We start from the raw sequence: 22,116 nt of genomic DNA on the forward strand, positions 1-22,116 counted from the left end.
GGACCACACCGTCCTTTTTCTGCAAAACAACCCTACGCACCGCCCCCGGCACTCGCACCAATCTGGCTCTGGGGCCACGCCCAGAGGGCTCCAGCCGCGCCCGGGGGCCCGGGAGCGCGCCCCGCGGCCCTGCTCCTCCGCAGCCGCCCCCGCCCCTACAGTCTCCAATCCCGCCGCCAGAGGGTGGGGAGCAAGATCCAGCCTCAGATCCGCCGATCAGCTCCGGCCCTGCCCTGTCCCCTCCCCCCAGCCGCCGCCGCCAGAGGGACGGGCTGGGGGCGCGCACGGCGCGCGCGAGGCGTCCCGCGTTAACCGCCTAGGCGCCGCGGCCCGAAGCCACCGCAGGGCCGGGACTCACTGGAATGTGCACTCGCAGCGATCGCCTCTTCTGGCTGGGATTCTTCTTGCCGCCACTCCCTCTGGGGCAGGAAACCTCTTTCTTCTTCTTGGTGTCCATGGCCGCGCTTCCCATAACTTTAACCAGAAGTTAAGCCGGGGACTCGCCCCTGGGGTTCGGTCCCCTCCCTGCCTCGTCCGGCCGCTGGGGTTGGTCCCGGGCCACGCGCTCTTTATGACTGTCTTTCCCCCGTGAAGGCACCGCGTGGGGCTTCCGCGGGGAGGGGGTGGAGCAGGGAACTCGCGGCACACCACCCAGGTGCTGGGAGTCCCGAGAGCGCGGAGTTCGGCGCCCACTTTCTCCTACGGAACCATCGGGTGCAAAATCGGTGCCGAAGCCCGCGCTTGTGCTGGTTACGCGTGGCAGCGGTCTCCTGCTGGGTGACAAAGTTTTCTTCCTTTTGCAAAGCAAGGCAGCATTTTCCACCCTCTCGGCTCCTCCCACAGCTTCCCGGAGGTAATCTCCGAGGCAGGTGCAGTTAAAAACAACAATTTGGAAGACTGCGCTCTGGTGCCTGAGTCTAGGTGGAGAGCGTGAGACGGTCCGTATTTGACTGCATGACCCTCGGCCGCAGAATAAAGCACCCGGGAGCCTGGAACCGGGGCGGTCCTCTCCGCGCGAGAGGGAGGGCAGGAGGGGAAGAGGAGGTGCAAAGGCGAAAGCTCCTCGCAATTGGGCTACTGCGTGGCTGTGGGCACAAGTCCTGGCTGCTGATCGCTCGGCTCTGCCCGCCGCAGGTAGCGCCCGTAACGCCGTGGGGCCAGGAGGGCCAGAGACAGCTCTGGGCCGTGCCACAGTCTCGGGGGGCAGAGGAGCGACCGCCAGGGGCCGGGCCTGGCACAGACGCAGGCTCTGGGAGTGCGGCGTGATGGAAGGCGGTGCGCGTTGTACAGGAAGTGCGCGGCGTGCGGCGCCACAGCCCCGATCCCGCCGCCCCCGGGTCGCCGAGGGCTGTCCCCGCTCCCCCGGAGTTCCGGGACTCGCTGGGAGCAGCTTTCGGTGCCATCTCCCTTCCAGTGTCTCTGTTTAGGCCCTGCCCTCAGCCTGACACGCGCCTGCAGCTGGTTTCTGCTGCAGACCTGCTGCCCGCAGGCCCCCGGGCTCGGTGGGCTGCGCGTGGTCCAGCAAGTGTTTCGAGGATAACCGAGACCTTTCTGGCCCCGCCCGGCGCGCGACCCCAATGCACACGGCGAACGCCTGCGTGCTGTGTGAGTGTGGGCTTAGCCCAGCCGCCTGGCGATTTTCAGATTCATAGAGTTGTGCAGCGGATCCGCGGTAAAGTGCGCGTCCCCGAGCTGCGGAAAACGCAGAGTTCTTGGGAATGCAGCAGGAACCAGGGGAGGGCTCCACGTGCCGCGGGCTCCGTTAGCGCCACTGGGCCACGGACCTGACTCCAGCCATCAGACCCACACCCTCGGGTGCGCCCCAGCATGGCGCGCCCTCGGCTCCTGGGCTGTAGCTGGGGTGGGGAAGCGGGGTTGGCTTCCCCGCCCGCTGCGTGTCTGAGGACTGGGTAACCGCAAAAGTCGCTCAAGTTGTCTGAATGCTGACGTCAGCTCAGCGGCTTTGGGTAAATCAGTAAAGAAGACAGGCCACGGGAGAAAACATGCGACAGGAATCGCTTTGGGGACACCAGATGCGGCCTCGGCGCGGTTCGCACCTCGGAGAAGGAGCGCTTTAGGAACTGCGCCTCGGGGAAAGGGCGTGCCTGGGGTGCGAAGGGATCCCGGTTGCTGACCCAAGTGAACCGGGCAGGGGTTGGGGGTGGAGGCAGGGAGGTGTCCCTAGTTCCTAGAGATGGCAGTGGAGTGCCTTCTCCTCTTCCCCTGCTTTCCAGCCCAGAATGAAGCCAGACTAGAAGATATCCCCAGCCTTGGGCCAGGGCCTGGGGGCAGCTCGGGCATTCTGCAGGAACCTCTTTATGATCACCTCTTTATGATCACTGGCCCAGCGTTCGGAGTTTTTTGAGCTCTTTCTGGCTGGCTCCTTCCTTGTTGAAGGATTTCAGGTGACTCTACAAGACCATATTAACTCCGCAAAAGGTTGAGGCAAAAGAAAAAAAAAAAGATCTTCAGTCTATGGAATTTAGTATAAACTACCTCTAAAACTCAATACCTAATTTAAGCGTCAGGTTTGTAGTTTAAGATGTTAATCCCTGTCGCAGTAATTTGCCGGGGTGCTCAAGACTCGTCCTTTGGTGAGAGCTGGTTTTGAAGGAAAGACAGCAATCAGAAGGGAGAAGGTTGGTGGTGAGGGAGAAGAGTTCAAGGTGGGAATCCCACTGCACTCCCGATGCCACAAACTTTATAGAGCCGTTTTTTTAGCAAGGGTATACGTTGATGAATTGGTTTGTGTAAGTAGTACAATCCTTCATCAATAAGTAAATCTGTTCTTTGAGTTTATGTTGCTGGAGTACAAACTTAATGCCTTAAAATCCTAAATCAAAACATTTTCTTGGTGCCCAGGGTCCCTACTCTAGAGGGTGAAGTGAAGATGACCTGAGCACACAGGTTCAAGCCCAGCCTGGGCAAGAGAATCAAAACCTGTCTCAAAAAACAAAAACAAAGAAACCCCAAATAACAATCAAACTGTTTTACTCCATGGGTTGAGGGTTGTAACATTTTTGGCACCATATGTAGCATTTCTGAAATCCAAATGTTTCCTGTAAATGATGTCAGAAGCTCACCAGTCCCATTTTTCTGTCTGGAAAGTCTTTAGTAAATTGATCGTACGTCTCCGGATCAGTGAAGTCACTGAATGGAAAGAACAAAGCAATTATTTTGCTCTGGGGCACTTTCTAAACACCACCTCCCCATCTTGCCTACTGGGTGTGCATCCAGTAGCCACCTGTGACACACCCAGGGGTAGATGTCTATGTGGTGACCCCTGGTGTGCACCATCTCTGCACACCCTACTTGTGACCACCTCAAGATGAATGCCGTAAAAATCTACAGTCAACAAAGATATCGGAACCATATCAATACTGTTATTACTGAGTTTGCCTCAAGCTCCAGGATTGCACCTTCCTTTGTGAAAAATTCTGATGTCTTTAAAGAAAAACATTGCACAACAATATTATTTATCTTGATGACTGAATTTTTGGCACGGTGATACATTGTCTGCCCACTGCACTGCTCTGTCCTCCTGAGTGATAAGGACGTCTCACCTGACACTGCACTGCAGTGCACTGCAGCCCCACTCCTCACCACCTCTGACTAGCCTTATGACAGGGAGCAAATCATTAGTTTCCCCATCTCTAAGAAAACCCTTTGAGCCAGGGCTACCATATTGTCTTGAGTATATTTTGTGTGATCTTGTTGTGTTCATTGCTTTAGAAGTTTGTCTTTGATTGAATTTCTCCCAAAGTGCCCTTCCCAAAGAACTGGCCATTAAAAACAAAGAGGTAGCAACAGGAAGGGTCTCAGGCCTTTCGATAGAGAATGTTTGGGATAGGACAAAGGTAGGGAGCAGGGCATGTTGATGTGCCTTCCATTAGGAGTGTCACTGGTCAGGGCTGAGGGTTGTGAGAGTTGGTAATTCTGTGCAGCATTAGTACAAGATGGGGCCATGGTGTCGTACGTATTTTAGTGCATCTGACACTGTTTGGCACCAATCATGTCTTGTATAGTTGCTGTACCATTATAACTAACATCACCTCCTCATCTAGAATCCCCGTCTGAGGGCTGACACGTCCAGAACCTCTGCGGCACACTAGCCCCTCCTGATGATGCTACCACTGGCCCATCCAGGCCAGTGTTTTATTTAGAGAAGACAATTTAAAGAATGTGGATTATGAGCCAGGCGTGGTAGCTTACACCTGTAATCCCAGCACTCGGGAGGCTGAGGCAGGAGGATCGTCAGTTCGAGACCATCCTGGGCTACACAGTGAGCTCATGACTAGCCTGAGCTGTGTAGTGAGACCCTGCCTCCAAAAGACAAAAAAGTGTGGGTTAATGTAAAAGAAGTTCTCTACCCAAGCTCGTGAAATGGGTGCTTTGTAAATGCTATGATAGCCTCTGACACCAAGCCAAGGCTGTGTTACGTAATCGTGACATCCAAGGCAAAGTCACACTCCTGTTTTTATTATTCATTTGGTTTGGAACCAGCTACATAGTGTCATAGTAGCTTTTGCTCCCTGGTGCAAATAGTGTCATTAATACAGACCACCAAGGGAAGTGGGACCAGGAGCCCGAGATGAACCCGTATAGTGCATCTCCTGACTACTCTTCTATAGATCCGTCTTGATTTTCTGGGGCACTTGAGCTGGCTACATCCTGTGTCAGTGTTCCAGGTGGTCCTTCATCTGTAATGTCAGCCAAACACAAACAGTACTGATGGTGAAATCCCACAAGTGTTTTGGCTTAAGGGAAAGATGAACTTGGTAGCAGTATTTTCCCCAGGGACAGATTTGCTATTCATACCTTCACTCTAGAGGGTGCTGACCAGCTCTGTGCCTAATCACAGTCTCAGGGTGACAGGTTCCCCTGAGAGACAGGTTTAGCAAGCAGGGCATCTGAGACCATGAAGCACAAGGCAGTGAAAAGGTGTCTGTTTGCTAAATAAAAGAATAAGTCATTCCACAAACCATGCACCCTTTCTGGCTCAGCAGGAGCCACGGACTCTGCATTTGCTGGGAATCAGCCTTTGCTTCTGTGCACAGCTGCCTCCGTAATTGTTTTATGGGGAGTCTCATTTGACTTTTGTCTAATGATCCAGCATTGCCTCCCTGCCCGTGGGAGATCCAGGCCCTCCAAGCTGCAGAATTTGACTAAAAGTCTCTGTGTGTTGAGTCTCAACTTCACACCCGTTAGTCCTGGGAAATTGTACCCCACGGTGAATCTCTCATTCACCCATCTGTTGGTACAGGATGGAAGAATGCAAGTGAATCCTAATAATAACCTTTTTGGTAGTTATACCAGCCCAGCTTTCTATGCTGCAGTGCAAATTCAGCTCTGAGTTACATGATGGCTTGTCTGAAGCTGTGGGTCCCCCACCCATGTCTTCTTTCATATGACATCTCGTCCTAGGCTCTAGCGTGTCAGTTAGAGCTTTTAACAAAACTCTAGAAGATGTTTACATGCTGTCTGTGCTTTGGGCATGGGCAGCATTTGGACAGCACAGTGGCGGGAGCAACTCTGATTCTCATGTGTACACAGGCTTAGAACCCCTGACCACTGAGGCGCATTGGAGAGACTCAGGCACCATCAGCAGAATCTGTGTCCCTCCCACAGCATCCCCGTGACTTTGCTGGCTTCTGCCTCTGTCCTTTAGCACTTTATTCCATGCTTGGTGATTGCCCATTTGGGCACCAACAAAGCCCGTAGGGACACTCAGTCCAAGGGCTCTGGGCATGTAAGGTGGTTCTCAAGGGCACAGCAGTTTTTGACAACTCTCCTTATGCCATTTGGGTCAAAGATACTTTGTACAATGTTCCTAAATATAGCTCTTAGAATCCATGAGTTCTTGGGAGAGAATGGTGGAGAGAGAAACTTTCCAAGTGGGGCCATGGTGTGGGCTTGCACAAGGCCCCTTTACATTGTTACAAAACACACTCCCAATAGCACCATTGTGCAAAAGGTCTTGCCTTGTTTGTGTCTGTCCGAACTCATTCTAGCTTTTTACCCTCTAGATCGAAAATTGAAGCGTAATAACAAAACCTGTACAGAAGAACATCTTCTTGTCGTTGTAGAGCCTATTCCCTCAGGACTCATGGGGCTCCCAGCGTTTTCTGAGGATGGAAGCAGATTGTGGCTCAGTAGTTTGTGGCACAAACTATCTGAGTGCAGGGGAGGGCAGGTTTCGGGTCTCACTGCCCATACTCAGCAGGGGCCCAGGTTCACTGTGGCTGGCACTGAGGCCAGCAAGTTTTCCGCTGACTTGTGATAGGATGCACAGAGAGGAGCTGTTTCTCGGGGTGCTCCAAAGAGCCTGTGACCCTCCATAGGACCAGTGATTCCAAGTCCATGCTTCTTTGCAGGTTTAAGAGACTGATGTAGTTCACACACCCTGTTGTTCACCAACACAGTTCTGGAGGCGTGGTCATTTAACCATTTCCTCCTCAGATAGTGGGCATAGCAGCCAAGATCACCCCTGTTCATCAGAAGGAGGGTAAACTTGGGTGGCTGTTTGCCTCTGCTGGTAGACTCAGTTTCTGTCCTGCAGAATGTTTTGCCAACTGGCGTCTGTTTAGGTTTGGCCAATTGGAAGAGGCTAATGGGAGGTGGAGACAGGAGTGGTGGGGGGGGGTGTAGAGGTTTTACCTTGGGCAACCTCAGCCCTGGCTTGAGAATACTCTGGATGGGCTGGGGATGTAGCTCTGGTAGAGTTCTTCTCTGTGGCCAGCCTTAGAGGGGACAGCTCACCTGATTACAGCTGTCCACAGACCGCTGCTCTGTCTTCCCAGGGGCCAGTTAGTCTGCAGACCACCGATGCCTGTGCCCTGCACCCTGGGTTCAATCCCTAGCACCACAAAAAGGAGAGAGAGAGAGAGAGAGAGAGAGAGAGAGAGAATATGAATGAGAATCCCCTGGACATTTGAGCAGAAATTTGAGAGCTGTACTAGGGGTAAGCCCTGAGGGTAGCTGATTTAAAGGCCAGCTCAAGGTGGCAGAATTTTGATGAGAATGAGAGCAGTAAGTAGTGGACACTCATGTCTAGGAGCTTCACTGGACAAGGGAGCAGAAAAATGGGGCAGGGGCCAAAGGGGGTGGGGGTCAGGAGAGGGATTTTGCCTTCCGAGTGGGGGACATTGCAGCATGTTTTCAGCTGGAGGGAAAGGATGACACAGGAAAGAGGAAAGTAACTCACAGGAGCCAAGCACCGGTGGAGTGGAGAGGGCTGAGCTATAGCAGCTGTGGCCAGCCTCAGAGGGGACAGCTCACCTGATTACCAGGTCTCAGGCAGCTGGGAGATCAGGCTTTTTCCTGAGTGCCTTTATTTTTCTGTGACCAGAAAACAGTGCCACTAGCTGGCGGGAAGAGGAGGTGTGGAGAGCAGGGATGAGAAAGCTCCTGCAGGCGGGTGGGGTGCAGTCCACGCAAGTGCTCCCAACACAAGAGGCAGCTTGGGGCACCACCCTTGCCTTCTCACCTGCCACTCATCTGAAGATTGTCAGCACCAGATCTTAGAGACCTGCTTCTCCTGAGCGCAGCTGGGTAGTATTACAGTGCACAAACATCACATAACTTATTGTTCTTGTTATTGTTACATTTGTTTACATAAGCAGTTGCCTACCAATGAGATGTAGGCTGCTTTCTAGGCCAGGTAGCTTGTGCATGGTCACTCTGTGCAGTTGGAACGCCCTGAAGGATGCAGCATTGCCACAGAAATTCTGGAACAGGGACCATGCCCTTTAGGGGTGTCCACAGACCACTGCTCTGTCTTCCCAGGGGCCAGTTAGTCTGCAGACCGCCGACACCTGTGCCTGTAACCCTGCACCCTCACTGGAAGCTTCCTCTTCCAGCTTTTCCATACGGTGTGTTGAGGACATTAGTTCCTTCTCAGTACCTGGGGTTGCCAGTATTTCTTTCCAGTTTATTATTTGCCTCTTGATTTTATCATACCTTTTTTCCATGCAAATTTTTTCCTTCTTATATGGTTTATTATATACTGGGATTTATGTCATATTTAAAGATGCCCCTCCTACTTCAACATTATTTATAAAATATCCCCCCTATTTATTTGTGCATCCTTATGGCCTCATTTATTTTTTTTACATGCAAAGAAGTGTATATTTCAATGTTGAATCCACTTGGTATTTATTTTGAAAAAGACGTGAGACAGGAGAGGAGAGAGATCATCACAGCTGCTTTTGCCCTATTTACTGAGCGTGGAAATGGTGCTGGGCAGGCCAGCCTCTGGTCCTGCCACGCAGGGCAGTGATGCACCTCTCTGAGCCTCAGGGTCTTACCTGCAAAGGACAGCTGAACTGGAGGGTTCCTGAGTCCTCCTCATCAGATGGTCATCAGGATGCCCTCTTCCTTCTCCCTGAGTCCTTGGGAAGCTGAGATAGACACCAGGGTTTTCTGTGGTCATTAGAAGAAACTGCTGCTTCTTCTGCCTGTGTTCAGACCATACATATTGTGTGATGAGTCTACAGACCATGTCTCTGATGGATAGAATATGTCCAAGATCCATCCTGACATGTTGGCCACACAAGTAAGAAAATAGCTGACAGACTCACTGTCACTGTAAAGTAAACATAGGCACTAGCACTTCCTGTTTCATAGTGTGTGCGTGGGTGTGAGCCCACTGGATCTTGCAGGAATCATTTCACACACACGTACCACGCATGCACACAAACAGAGCTGGGTGTGGTGGCACATGCCCGTAATCCCAGTACTCAAGAGGCTGAGGCACGAGGACTGATACAAGTTTGAGGCCCCCTTCCACTTCCTCTCCTCCTCTCTCTCCCCTCTCCCTCCCTCTCCCTCTTCCTGTCCCTCTAACTCTCCTTCTCTCTCCCTCTCCAGATCCCATCCTAGGGGAATGTGGGGAAGGGGGTTTCCTTGTTCTTCCCCTTTCCATCTTCTGTGAATCATGTTCACTGCAGTTGGGAATATTATTTGTGTGTTTGCAAATGCCTTCAGATCTTTGCTGAAGAGAGATGTGTCAGGTGTAAAAGTGAGTTTGTTGGTATTGTAGGAAGAGTTGATTTGGGGAGTTGTTCTAGAGTGACTTACAGATTACTGAGCAGCAGAGTGAGCTAGAGGCCTGTATATATAATGTCACCATAGAGAAGGTGGAAAGGGGAAGCTGATGAAGACAGGAGCAGGACAATGCAGGGTTTAGAAAGATACTGCTTGATATTGGGGCTTAGGAGAGGGTGCTTCAGGGCAGGGCTCTAAGAAGAAGGCTGGCGACCTCCATGGAGACTGCTCTTCCTACCTGGATGCTCCTGCCAGCACTGTCCGGAACAATGTTGGACAACACTTCATTTTACTAAGACCAGGGCTAATGGTTGTTAGCTGCTGGGGACCTACTATGCAAAATAGTAGTTTACCATGCCTGGAGCCAGGCTACATGACTGGGATCCTGTGGCTCCAAGGCCACTGGGCCTTGCTCTCAGGACAGAGAAGTATGTGGGAAGCTACCTGTATTGGTGCACACAGAGGCACATAACCACAGCATTCCTGGGCACGATAACATCTGCTGAGGACGAACGGATGCAGGCACAGTGATACAGAGAAGGACGACTTCTCCGTTCAATTGTCCCCTGTTTACTACAGTTGCTGTTCCTCGAATACTCTATGGCCTTCCCCCTGTGCGCCTCAGTGGGTCAGCCTCGGACATCACTGAGCCGGTCCACTAGAGGCAGGCTCCTCCTCCACCCCTTATATCTTGAAAATTCATCTCTTGGCTTTCTTTATTCCCTGCCATTCCCTCCTCCAATATCTGAGGATCTGATCAGCACCTCCACCCCCAGCAGTTACCTAACTTGGAAATTTGACATGTGCTGAGATTCCTAAGGGATTTTTTTGTTTTTTGAGACAAGGTCTCACTCACTATGTTGTTCAGGCTAGCTTTGGATTCACTATGTAGCCCAGGTGGGCCACTAATTGGAAGAGTTCATCCTGCCTCAGCCTCCCAAGTTTTGAGATTACAGGTGTAGAGAAGAATTCTGTACCCAGGTTAGAGAAGAATTCTGGTTTGGTTTTTAATCTGAAAATAGCGCTTCTGAGCTATTTGCACTTTGTGGGCTGGCTAGAATGGGGGACATCAGAGCTGAGGCCTAGTAAGATACCTACCTGGCTTGCCACAGCCACACAAACCACATCCATTAACTGCTTTAGCCCCCTTGCAGGGAACTTGCGTCCTCAGTGCCACATTCAGGGCTTGGTCCCCAGCTCAGCCATTCACAGTCACCCTCAGGTGGGCGGTTGGTCCTGGATGTCCAACCAGGTCCTTCCCTGGGATTCTCCGTGGAACTAACAGAACTCCCTTGGTTGTTTTTTTTTTGGTTTTTTTTTGTTTTTTTAAAGAGGAAAAAAAGCAAAACAGAAAAAAGGGTGGAAATAAAACGGAATTTCAAAAAAAAAGTAAGAAATAACTAGTTGATAAATTATACATTGTTATCTTAGAAGTAGTTGCTCAAGTCATAAAATCAAAGCATAAAAAATGAACAATCAAACAATGACAGTACAAACTATTCTGTTTGATGAGCTAACAAAAACTTAGTAGTATGGTTATCTATCTTGCACACTTATACATACAGTTATATTCTTCAGAGCACTTTCTTTCCCTTTCATTATTACAATAGCTATGATACATTTTGGATCTTATTACTCTTTCAGTTTGTCATCATTATTATTTTTTATACTAGAGAGACAATATGATATTTACAAATGTGAGTCTGATTTATTTCTCCTCTGAGGGTAGTCTCAAATTGCCTCCATCTACCCACAAAAGCCTCAAGGTCATCCTTTTTGTAGCTGAGTAATATTCCATTGTATAAAAACACCACATCTTTTACTCCTTTGGTTCTTACCCAGAGGCCATTGGAGGTCAGCCTGGAGCTGTCCCTCGTTCCAAGGACAGCTGGCCTGGAACCTGAGGACAACAGCCTGAGTGGGGAGAATGTAGAACACAGCACCCAGATACAAAAGCCTTGATTGCAGTCATCCCTAAAACAAATTCTTCCTCTGCTGCTCCCTTTGGGTGAAGAAAATCCTAATCCCATTTCCTTAACATAGTGTTGAATTTTTGTCTCTTGTAATGCAAAAATTGTAACTAATAAACATCTCATTTTTTGGTGTGGTTTTTCTCTTCCTCCCCCTCCCCCTCCCCCTCCTCCTCCTCTTTCTCTTTGAGACAAGGGCTCACTACATAGACCAGGCTCATCTTGAACTCACTATATAGCCCAGGCTGGCCTTGAACTCATGGTAATCATCCTGCCTCAGCCTCCCAAGTATAGGGATTACAGGCATACACAACCATGCCTGGCAGTTCTCCTCTCTTTTAATTAATTTAATCATGTTTTTTGTTGTACCTGTGTAAATTTTTTTTTCTAGAACAATCTGGGGAGATTAAAAAAAAGGGAGAAGGAAGTGATAAGTAAAGAAGGTAAGAAGTAGGGCATGTTGGTGCACATCTGTAATCCTAGCACTCGGGAGGTTGAGGCAGAAGGATCGTCAAGAGTTCAGGGCCAGCCTGGGCCACATAGTGAGGTCAAGACAACCTGAACTATATAACAAGACCCTGTCTCAAAACAAAACAACAGCAACAAAAAAGGTAAGAAGTGTTATGCAGGCACACTCAGTAACTAAGCACAGTACTTGCTAACTAGCTGGCCCAGCCTGCTTTTGCTGTCTGTTCGTGGCCCCACGCCTTCATCCCTCTGGGTTCCAGCAGTGCTGGACGCTCAGCCCATTCCACAGGCTCAGGAAAAGTGCAGGTCTTGAGTAGTCTCATCGCTCTGGGGATTTACATGGAACCTGAGTGTGTAACTCTTCCTCTGTAGGGAAAGAACTTTTCCCCCTGTGATTGAAGAAAGCCTGGTAAAGTCACTAACGACTGGGAGCAGCCATGTCCTTCATTAATTCTTTTTAAGTTACCTGAGCAAGAAAACAAAATGATGCAGAAACCAAGACTCAGAACCACCAATCATGTGTTGGTCACTTACTTTGGCAGGCAGGTTAAACTCCTGTAGTGGTCAGGAGGATGGGCTGCGGGGTGAAGACAAAGACCCAATTTCTTTTGGTTTTCCCTTACCTCTTCCTCACTTTTTGGAACCTTTGTATCTTTTTCCATTCCCCATGAGAGTGAACACAAGTCCAGCAGAACCGATATCCAAATAATAGGAAAAACAAGAGACATGGGAGCAGACCCAGGAGCTGTGGGAGGCCAGGGTGCTGCAGGAGCTGGAAGAGAGGATGTGGGGTCCCCATGTTGAGCCTTCAGGGTGCGCGTGGTCCTGCTGACGCCTTGACCTCAGACCCATGGCCCCCAAAACTGTGCAAGCATAAAGTTCTGCCGCTTTAAGCCGCCCATTTGGCTGCGCTGTGGTACGGTGGCCTTGCAAATGGATAGTGTGTTCTCAGCTGCTCCCCTTGAATCTGAAGCCCCTCCCTCCCTCCCTCCCTAACCCCAGGGCCTCTGTGTACCCTGGGCCCCCTGCAATCCCACCTTGAAGACCTGCGCTCCCCTCACCACTGTCCTGCACATTTATGGCCCGTGCCACACCCTTCCCCAGCCCTGCTGGGTTTGTGTAGCTCCCCTTGCTCCATAAAAGGCTTTTAAGCAATGGCCACTCCTCCTTGACTAGGAGATCTGTTTCTGTTAAACTTTTGCAAGACTAGCTTGAGTGTTTTGTTCCTGGAGCCGAGAAGTCTCAGGTCTAAGACCTCAGAGATTGACAAAACAAGATTTCGTCTGGGCTGACCTCTGTGCGTCTCCCCTGTGCATGCCCGTCACAGCCTTGGGGACATCCAGTCTTCAAGGACAGCCCTGTCATTTGACCAGCCTTAGGGCCAGAGGATGAAGACAAAATTACCAGCATGACTGGAGGCGGGGCTTGATAGATTCCTTTATTTGTCAGGGTTTCCCAGAAAATAGATATAACACAACATATACAATGTCTTAAAAATTACAAAAATAAATGGCAAGGTTGGCTTACAGTGTCACCATCAGCTCAGATGAGGAGATATGCAGAGGGTGTCTGCACACCAGAGACGGAAGGATTGAGCCCAAGGTTGGGAGTTCTCTGAGGTGTCCCGTGCAAAGAGTCCACATCCAGGCGCCCTTGGGTATGCAATGGAGGCTCTGCGCCAGAAGCCAGGAGGTGACATCCAAGGGGAAGGGCAAGGGGAAGGCTGGAGCTCCTTCGAAGAAACAAAATCAGATCCATCCTTCCTCACTTGTCCCCTGGACCATCCAGGTGATGAGGGGCCCTGGGGTAGGCCCTCTGCACGCCAGAGTATAGAATTGCTGAGCCGATTTAATTAACCTTCTTTTAACAAACTTCTCAGATGGACACAAGCACTCAACCATCACAATCCCCCAATTTAAACCTACCCAAGCCCTACGCCCCACAAGTCCCTTTACAGGGAGCAGGGTGTGGGTAGAGGTGGTTCCAAAGGTTGTCACAAGAAATTTAAGCACAATAAGGGGCCATAAGAACCCACTCCAACTACAAATCACGGGCAATTTGCATTTGGAGTTCAAAGCCACAGTTATAGCCCTAAGCTTGAAGCTTCAGTTTTAATTAAGGCAGCAGGGCTCATCTCCAACCAGAAATTACTCTCCCTGTGACACACGTTGGTTTGGCAAGATGGCTTTCTAGGACCATGTTTGGGCGTGAGTGGCCGTCCGGGGGTCAGATGTGTCCTGCAAGTGCTCGGTGTCCCCAGCGGCTCTGGGAGGTCACATCCTGACCCAGGGGGCAGTGGCAGGTGTGTGATGCCATCCTCACTGCAGGACCAGGGGCTCCTCACAACCCTCTGCTCTCGTCTCTGTTTAATGAAGAAGACACTGAATCCAGAAACTAAAAGGGACTTGTTCAAGGCACAGAGTCACAGAGCCGCCTGGAACCACTGTCCATGCTGCTGCTGGCTTCTGCGAGATGCCCACATGGCGACTCTCCCAGACCTAGCCTGACACTGAGTCCCACTGTCCCACCCAGCATGGCACCCACTTCTACAGCCCAGCCTCCTCAGTTGGACACTAGGCAGCCGTCCTATATGGGCCTCGATTAAGACTTGAAGAAGAAATCGGGAGTGGTGGCACATGCCTGTAATCCCAGCACTCAGGAGCCTGAGGCAGGAAGATTGTGGTGAATGCAGGGGGACATGGTGGCAAACTTTTTGAAAGGTGCATTATGGTGGGTATGTAACACCCACATTTATTTTTTAGGAGTATTTCTATTGATGAATTATGAATTTTAATTTTTTAAGGTTTATCATATTTAATAATATGTGCACTTAATAGGAAAATAAAATATTAAATAATATGTAATGAATGTTTGGAATAAACAGCAACATTTTCTACATCAAATGTGTACCTGCTTACGAAAGCTAAAAAATACCAGCAGAAATAAATTCCTATGTGAGCTACAATGCAAATACAAACACAACTCCACCACAAAAATAATCTTGACTTCAATTATCACACCTAAGGCAGATTTTGCCCACGAGAGCATGTTCCATATGCAAGTCTGGCTTCCTGTGACAGCACACTGGTTTGTCCCCCTGTCTTCTTGGGTCGGACGTACGTAGCATCTTGCTGGTTTTAATGGTTCTCACCACATTTCACTGCTCTGCTCCAGAATTCTTTTGTGAAGTTCTTCAGGCAAATATATACTGTTTATCCTCCATCAGAATTGATCATTTATCAATTCCAGTCCCAATCCTCTAAGAAACTTCCTCCCTGGTATTTCATGCTTCCTCTTTTCTTTGCAAACTATCAAACTATTTATGCCACACATGTTTAAGATTGAGTAAAACCTGGCCAATGCCGTGTGTTCTGAGTGACATCACTGTTGCTGCATAACCCATCAATACATCTACTCTACCTTTTATTTTGTTGTAAAATGTGACCACATCTGGCTTCATTTGTGTTGAGGACTCACTATGAGTCTTTGTTTCTTTTTTGTTTGTTTGATGCAGGGTCTTGCTATGTAGTCCAGGCTGGCCTGGAATTCACTGGTAGCACAGGCTGACCTTGAACTCATATGATTCCTCCCACCTCAGCCTCTCAAGTGCTGGGATTACAGACATGCGTCACCATGCCCAGCTTCATTATTAACCGTGGTGTAATGTTGACAGTATCAATATTACTTTGTTTTCCACACCATAAAGGAGGCCAATGCTATGTCTTTCTGAAAGCCAAAGGTTGTACTATACATTTTTCTGTTATAAATGTGCAATAGTTTTTCAGGAATCACAGCTTTGTTAATAGCTTTTCTTTCTTCTTCTTTTTCTTTTTTAGATAAGGTCTCTCTATGCCGTTCAAGGTTGGCCTTGAGCTCACTTTGTAACCCAGGCTGACATCAAACTCACAACAATCCTCCTGCCTCAGCTCCCCGAGTGCTGGGATTACAGGCATGAGCCACCAGGCCCAGTACAGCTTTGTTTTTGAGAACAGCTCCTCTGCTGGTCAACTGGTGCTCTTTTAGCAAACATCAGTGGGTGACTCGGGAACCAACTGTCAAACGTGACATTGGGTTACTTTATGAAATAAGGGTAACAAGTCTGTTCACAACCTGTACGAAGAAAGACCCAGTGGCTGAGTTCCAGGTTAAAGCTCTCCATTCAAGGTGTAAAGCATTTTCACCTCTGCCAGAGCACTTATTTTCTCACCATGTTTGGAAAGTTCATTTAGCATATTTTGCTGAAATCTTCATGAAATGATGCAAATCAGTTCTAATGTGTTCAGGTGATACACAACTTGCTTGACAGTTTGAAACAAAGCTTTCAAAAAATGAGCGACAGGAGTCACATGGTTGGATTTTTTTCTTTCTTGCCAGGTCTTTTTGTCATCAAAATGTAGGCAATTTTTCAAAACTCAGATCCCTTGAATGTCATTCTAGAAATCTCAGTGCCAGGGAGCCAGGTATGGTGGCACATACCTGGAATCCCAGCACTTGGGAGGCTGAGGCAGGAGGATCATTGTAAATGTGAGACCAGCCTGAGTTACAAAGTAAGCTCAAAGCCAGCCTGAACTGCATAGTGAGTCAGTGTCTCAAAAACACAAATAGATAAATAAATCATTTCAGTGCTACATCTGTCCCTCCTCCATAAATCCTTTAGATTCTGACAATCGGAATGATAAAGTTCTGCTATGAAGTCTATTAATTAGATTGTGAGATGTTACGATAAATATAATTTTGAGTATTACTATTCATGCACATAGAATGTTTTACTTGTATTTCATTGTTAGTGTATTTTAAAACATCTTGTAACATACTGTCTATTACAAATAATTTCCAACATTGAACCGGAGTGTCAGCATCTGCCCAAAAGATTTCACCCCTGGCAAGAGCCTAATACTCCTCTCCAACCTAGTTCTAATGTTTACATACTGTGACCATTGTGTAGCACTTTGACAGTCAAATATTTATTTACATTACTGTTTTCCCCCTGTCGGGGCTGTACCCCAACTCAGTTTGCTGGTGCAGATAATAAAGCGTTCAAACATCAAGAAATCTCAGCAAGGTGAGTTTGCACTTCTGCAGAAGGGTGCACGTTCCCCCTAGAATAAGGTAGCAGGCACTCAGGAGGCCTTGGCAGACTCTTCTTATCCCTAATTGAGAGGTAGCTGGCTCCCCACCCCCACCCCTCTGTGGGCTGGGTTCAAGGTTCCCAGCCTGGCTGGTTTAAGCTCTGCAAAGAGAGGACCTGGACTGCGGCCCCTCCAGGGGGAGAACTACCAGTGTCTCCTGAGATCCGTGCATGTTGGAACTTAGGACTCTGGGAAGCAAGAAACCAGCTCGCCTCCCTGGTAAGCAATAGTGAGCGGCCTACTGGTGAGCGGCCTAGAGTCAAACATCCCATTCCCCCTGTACTCCCATTAGCAAGTGGGAACCAGAGGTCTGAGCATCTCTTAGGAGGTTGACCATAGCAAATAAGGGGGTTTTCCTTCTACCATCTCTTTGAAGGCAAATATTTTTATTACTATTTTGCTTTATTCTGATTAATGGTACTGCTCTATTCAATATTCTGTTTTGATAAGTTCTATAATGTTCTGTATTTCATTTTATTTTGATATATGTGATTGAAAGAACAACTATTGTAAAGATAATGAAATGTACTGTGATACCTATTACCGTTATCCCAGTAACCTGCTGTGAAGTTCTGTACCAATTTCACTACATGGTCTCAGTTGGCTTTGTTCTGTCTTGTTCTGTTGTATTTTACTAACTTCAAAAAAAAAAAAAAAAAAAAAAGAGAGGACCTGAAGGGTTGCAGGACAAGGCTGATAAGGGGGAAGAAGACTGAGGTCCAGGGGACAGAAAGCCCTGCCTGTTGATAACTTATCTTTGTCTGTCAGCTGTGTTCCCAGAATCCAAACCCAACAAACATTTTCCCTAACTTCCCTGCTTGAACATGAAGTGGGTGGCAGCCTACAGTGAGCTAGAGTTTAAAATGGAGATAACCTGTTTATATTTTTGATAGAAAAGACAGGGCCAGGGATGGTGGCACGTGCTATTATAATCCCAGTACTCAGGAGGCTGTGTCAGGAGGATCACTGCAAGTTTGAGACCAACCTGGGCAACAGAGTTATTTCTACAAGAAAAATCAAAAGAAAACATTTAATAAAACAACTTATAAGCACACAAAAATGTGACATAGTGCCCAACATGGGTACAACTCACCCATTCACACCCTGAATCAAAGTGCCACCCATCTTGCTATTTAGTGTACCAAGTGGGTGAACACAAGATTGCTTCCTATACTCCCCCAGTGCAGCCACTGAGATACTCAGGCAGCTACTGCTATGCTAAAATGTCTATTTTCATTACAAAAGTATGGGATGGGTATCTGCAACCCTGTATGAGGAGCCAAGGGTAGGCCAGGTGGGGTTATATCAGCAGAGAGACCCTGTCTCAAACAGACAAATGGCAAATATGACTTGGAGGAGGTAGTACGTGAAACAGCAGTTTGTAGGATGTGTTACGGTTGTAATTATTGTCACTGTCACATCTTGCCGTCTGAGTGGCCTGCACCCTGGAAGGACCCAGGTCCCTTGGTCCCTTGAGCAGAATGTCACACTTGCTCTGTGACACCTTCTGGGTTGGGTATTTCAGAGGCTACTGGGCAGGAGGAGAGTCCTCTAGGAGTGAGGGAGTGTCAGGGTTCCCCCAGACCTTTCTAGCTAAGGGATCTGCTGTGGGTGTCGCAGCCTGATCATGAGGTCCCAGGCTGGGCTCCCCCTGTACAGGTCCACTGCCTCCTCCTGCAGGAAAGAGGACTCTCAGGGCTTGTCAGGGCCAAGTCAGCCATGCGCTCACCTGTGGGACCCCACGACCAGCTTTGTGCCCCCCAATCTGTCAGCAGGGGGCACTTGGCTGCTCTTCTCTCAGAGACAGGAAGGCCCCAGTTGCCTCCACCTCACCTTCTGCAGGCTTTGGGGGCAGAGGGCACCACCCAGCTCTCAGGGAGTGGTCCCTGAGGCCGCCTCGCACCCTGTGAACTCTGTGCCCAACACCCACATCCTTAGGCAGAAAAACGCCCTGGCTCAGCCAGGATGAAAACACAACTAAACCAGGAGTGTTGTCCTCAGAGGCAGCAGTGGCACACAGTGTTGGGGACATACTGACCTGACCTCTTGGCTGTGTGACGCTCTCAGTGTGTGCTTACTCAGGCCCAGGTGATGTGAGTCACCTGACATGGCCTCTGGATACAATTGAGACACAGTAAACACGGGATGTGTAACGGTGCTGCCAGTGTAACTCAGCAAATTGCTTACAGTAAACTTTCATCTCTTGGCAGGAGCACTTTTGAAAAGAGAGATAAATGGGTACACCTTGTGGCCATAATAGTAAGAGGAATAAATCAGTAACACAAGCTTCAATATCTCATGGTTTCTCTTACATGAAAAGCTCAAAATATGAATGAATTAAAGAGCAAAATAAAAGACAGGTAATAGCAAGCAATGAGATAGATCTTTTGCAAAAAGGGAAGGGACAAGAGAAAGAGGAAGGGGGAGGGAAGGGAGAGAAAGAAATAAAAAAAAGAATTAAGATGTGTTAGGCAGCCAGGTACAGAGGTACACACCTGTAATCCCAGCACTCAGGAGGCTGGAGCAGGAGAATCACTGTGAGTCCAAGGTCAGCCTGAGCTACAAAGTGAGCTCAAGGCCAGCCTGAACCATATAGTGAGACCTTGTCTCAAAAGCAAACAAAGAAACAAAAAAGATGTATTAGGTCCATGCACTAACTCCCTAGGATTAATGTGATCATTAGATACTGCAAACATGTACCAATAAAAATAGAAATTAAAAAATAAAGTAACAATAAAAATAGTAAATACATAAACCAGTCACATGCTTATGTTAATCAGCCTTCTGTTGCTGTAACAAAATACCTGAGATAATCAATTTAGCAGGAGGAAAGGTTTACTGCGGCTCTCAGGTTGGTCAGTAATCCAGTGGCCTCTGTTGCTTTTAGGCTGGGAGCAAGGGAGAAGCAGCAGGTCAGGGTGGGAGGCTGAGGCAGGACAATGCTACCAGGAAGAGGCTGGAGTTCCCTACCTCTTTTGAGAATGTACCCTGATGCCCTGTCATCAGGCGCTGCCCCCTCCAACACCACCAGCGGGAGATGAAGCCATTGACACACAGGCCTCTGGAGGACACTGATTCAGACCCCAGCATTGATCATCTCTGATCGTTACCCAGGATCTCACGCTGAATTTAATTATAGGTGCTTTAGTTTTTACGTAACTGGCAATGCAGCAGGTTTATGTGAGCGACACTTCCACTGGGCCATGATTCATGACAGCCATGACGTCACTGGTGGAAGGACTCTTTCATCTCCGTTAGGATCTCCAGCTAATTACATTTCTCATCCCTATTTTAGTGGCTTGATTACATCCCTGCCCTTTCTCATATCCAATCCCACGGCTTTTTCTCCTATAAATCATGCATTTTACATGTAACTCAGTCCCTAGGATCAGAAGTGGAGTGTTTACAATGGTGAGATCATGGAGGGGAAATACAGTATAAAACAAGTCAGATGTTCATCTTGCTTTCGCCTTCTTTTTTGGCTCAGAGGGCTTGTCACAGTTCACACAAGGACAAACACTTATCAAGTAGAACACGGCCACTTCCTCCCTTCATTGGGGGAAGGGAGCTACCCTTCCTCACCTGTTGGCCCAGGACAGCCGTGTGCCGGGTGCTTTTAGTCCACCGCTGCCCTCCAACACCTCCTTCACGGTCAGCACTGTCACTGTGCCGCCAGTGTAGAAATCGGGACTGGGGAGAGTCGCACACACAGCTGAGATTGCCCAGCTCTGAAGGGCAGAGTTAGGACTTGGACCAGCCCTGCCACCGGCCACTGAGAGGTGGCACTGGTACTGCAGAGGGCTGACCAGGGCAGGAGCAGCAGCTCTGGGCACACAGGTGCTCACCAATCGGTCTAGAATAGTTCCACCCAGGCTCCGGAGACTTAAGCTCTTCTACCCAAGCTACCGTGTGTCTTGGTTGTGAAGGAAGGAAAGAGACTTGGGTTAAGCCTTGCAGCGGTGATTCCTCATATGTGAGAAGGAGACTGGAGCTCCAGTCTGGGTGCCCCAGTCTGGAATAATGTCACGTAATAATGACAACAGTTGGGACAAACGATCACACTTTCGAATTTTTGGCACTGTTTCTTCATTCTTGGGTAGCGGGAGGGGCAAGCTCTGGGGAAGCCAAGCCCAGAGTCAGGGCAGGGGCTGGGAATCAAAGCAGGAGAGTCATAGCACTGGGTCTGCAGTGGAGCTGAGCAGGGCAAGTCTCAGGGCTATGCACATGGTGGCACATGCTTGTCCCCTGCCAAAAAGCTTCCTTTGGTGGCAGAATCCTTCTGTTTCTTCCCTGGGTCACAAATGAGATGAGGAGGAGTACGAATCTTCTTGGCAGAAGTGGTTTCCTTCATACTTGTCTAAAGGAAATTCTTTGTAGGGAAAAAAACAAAAGATGGGCAGACCAGTGCTCACAGATTGGGCAGTTTTCTTCCTCTCCCTTCAAACCCTGGTAATCACGCATCACCATGATGATTGCTTCCTTCCCTCAGGAAACCAATTTTGAGAACATTAGATGCAAATATGCCACAGGCACTTTTCATCCTCTGCCTGAAAAGTGGAACCGCAGTTTTGGCGTAAGGATCCCAAGTTGAAAGCCACAGCTCCAAGCCCAGGAAAAGAAGCCTTTGGGTATGCGGGCCACTGGTTCCACAGGGCACCGGCTGCTTTCACCCATCCTGCCTATCCTGTGCCCCACACCCACACCCACACCTGCCTTGCTTTTCCCAAATTCAGCAGAATTTTCTAAATGCCTTCACAGGGAAAACAGTTTATAGACAAAGAAACTGGGTGTGTGGGGGGGTGAACCTTCCAGAACCTCATGGAAGGTTCTGGAAATCACTACAAGTTTGGTTTGGACTGGAGACTGGCTATGGGGACAGATTGAGAGGAGGGACTTTGGCCCTCACGCCCCCACTTCTGAGTGATGCTTCAGGCAAGTCCGTTGGCTGTCTGACTTCTGTTTCCTCTGCTGTCAAATGGAGAAAATAATGCTGCCTTGAAAACCTTGGGCAAGAGCTGACTGGGGTCACATGTGCGGGCGTGTCCAGGGTGGATGGTGGTAGATGCTCCAAACCTGGCAGCCACAGGGAGCTGGGGAAGCAGGGCTTTTCTAGAGGGTGGCTGGGAGCCAGGGAAAGATTTAAGCTGGAAACCAGTTGGTGCTGTTATGAACCCTATTTTTCAGATGACAAAGCTAGGGGACAGAGAAGTGAAGTAACTTACTCAAGGCTATGCAGTTGGTGGGTGACACAGCTGGATTTAAAGTCAGTCTCTACCTTCTCTAGTGGTGATTCTTCCTTCAGCTGACCAGACAGAGAGAGGGGGCCCTTGAGGACTTACTCACTGTGCTGTGTAACACAAGCTTGGTCTCACATGCACAGCGGTACTTGGGTAGAATTTCATGCAAGAAAGGCAACCTCTGGTGGGGATGTACAGTTCTGTCTGTGGTACAGAACTTGCCTAGTGTGTGTGAGGTCATGCGTTTAATTCCCAGTACTGAGGGAT

The 22,116-nt window shown here is 48.9% G+C and overlaps 1 protein-coding gene across 8 annotated transcripts in view; it reads right to left on the reverse strand.

Moving 5' to 3' along the window:
• Prkag2 (protein kinase AMP-activated non-catalytic subunit gamma 2) overlaps positions 1-939 on the reverse strand; it is a 240,127-nt gene extending 239,188 nt beyond the window's left edge. For 5 of the 8 annotated variants that reach the window (XM_063250766.1, XM_013152159.3, XM_005003492.4 and 2 more), the window contains exon 1: positions 359-937. In XM_063250766.1, the coding sequence (XP_063106836.1) occupies positions 359-472 (114 nt within the window). In that variant the 5' untranslated portion in view covers positions 473-937. Of the gene's footprint in view, positions 1-358 lie in introns of all 8 variants that reach the window. The other 3 variants (XM_063250771.1, XM_063250765.1, XM_063250770.1) reach the window with 2 other exon arrangements.
• Positions 940-22,116: the final 21,177 nt, after the last annotated feature.

The sequence above is a fragment of the Cavia porcellus genome, unplaced genomic scaffold (genome assembly GCF_034190915.1).
Source record: "Cavia porcellus strain 051 isolate PalLab524CR breed Dunkin Hartley unplaced genomic scaffold, mCavPor4.1 scaffold_6, whole genome shotgun sequence".
Lineage (NCBI taxonomy): Eukaryota > Metazoa > Chordata > Mammalia > Rodentia > Caviidae > Cavia > Cavia porcellus.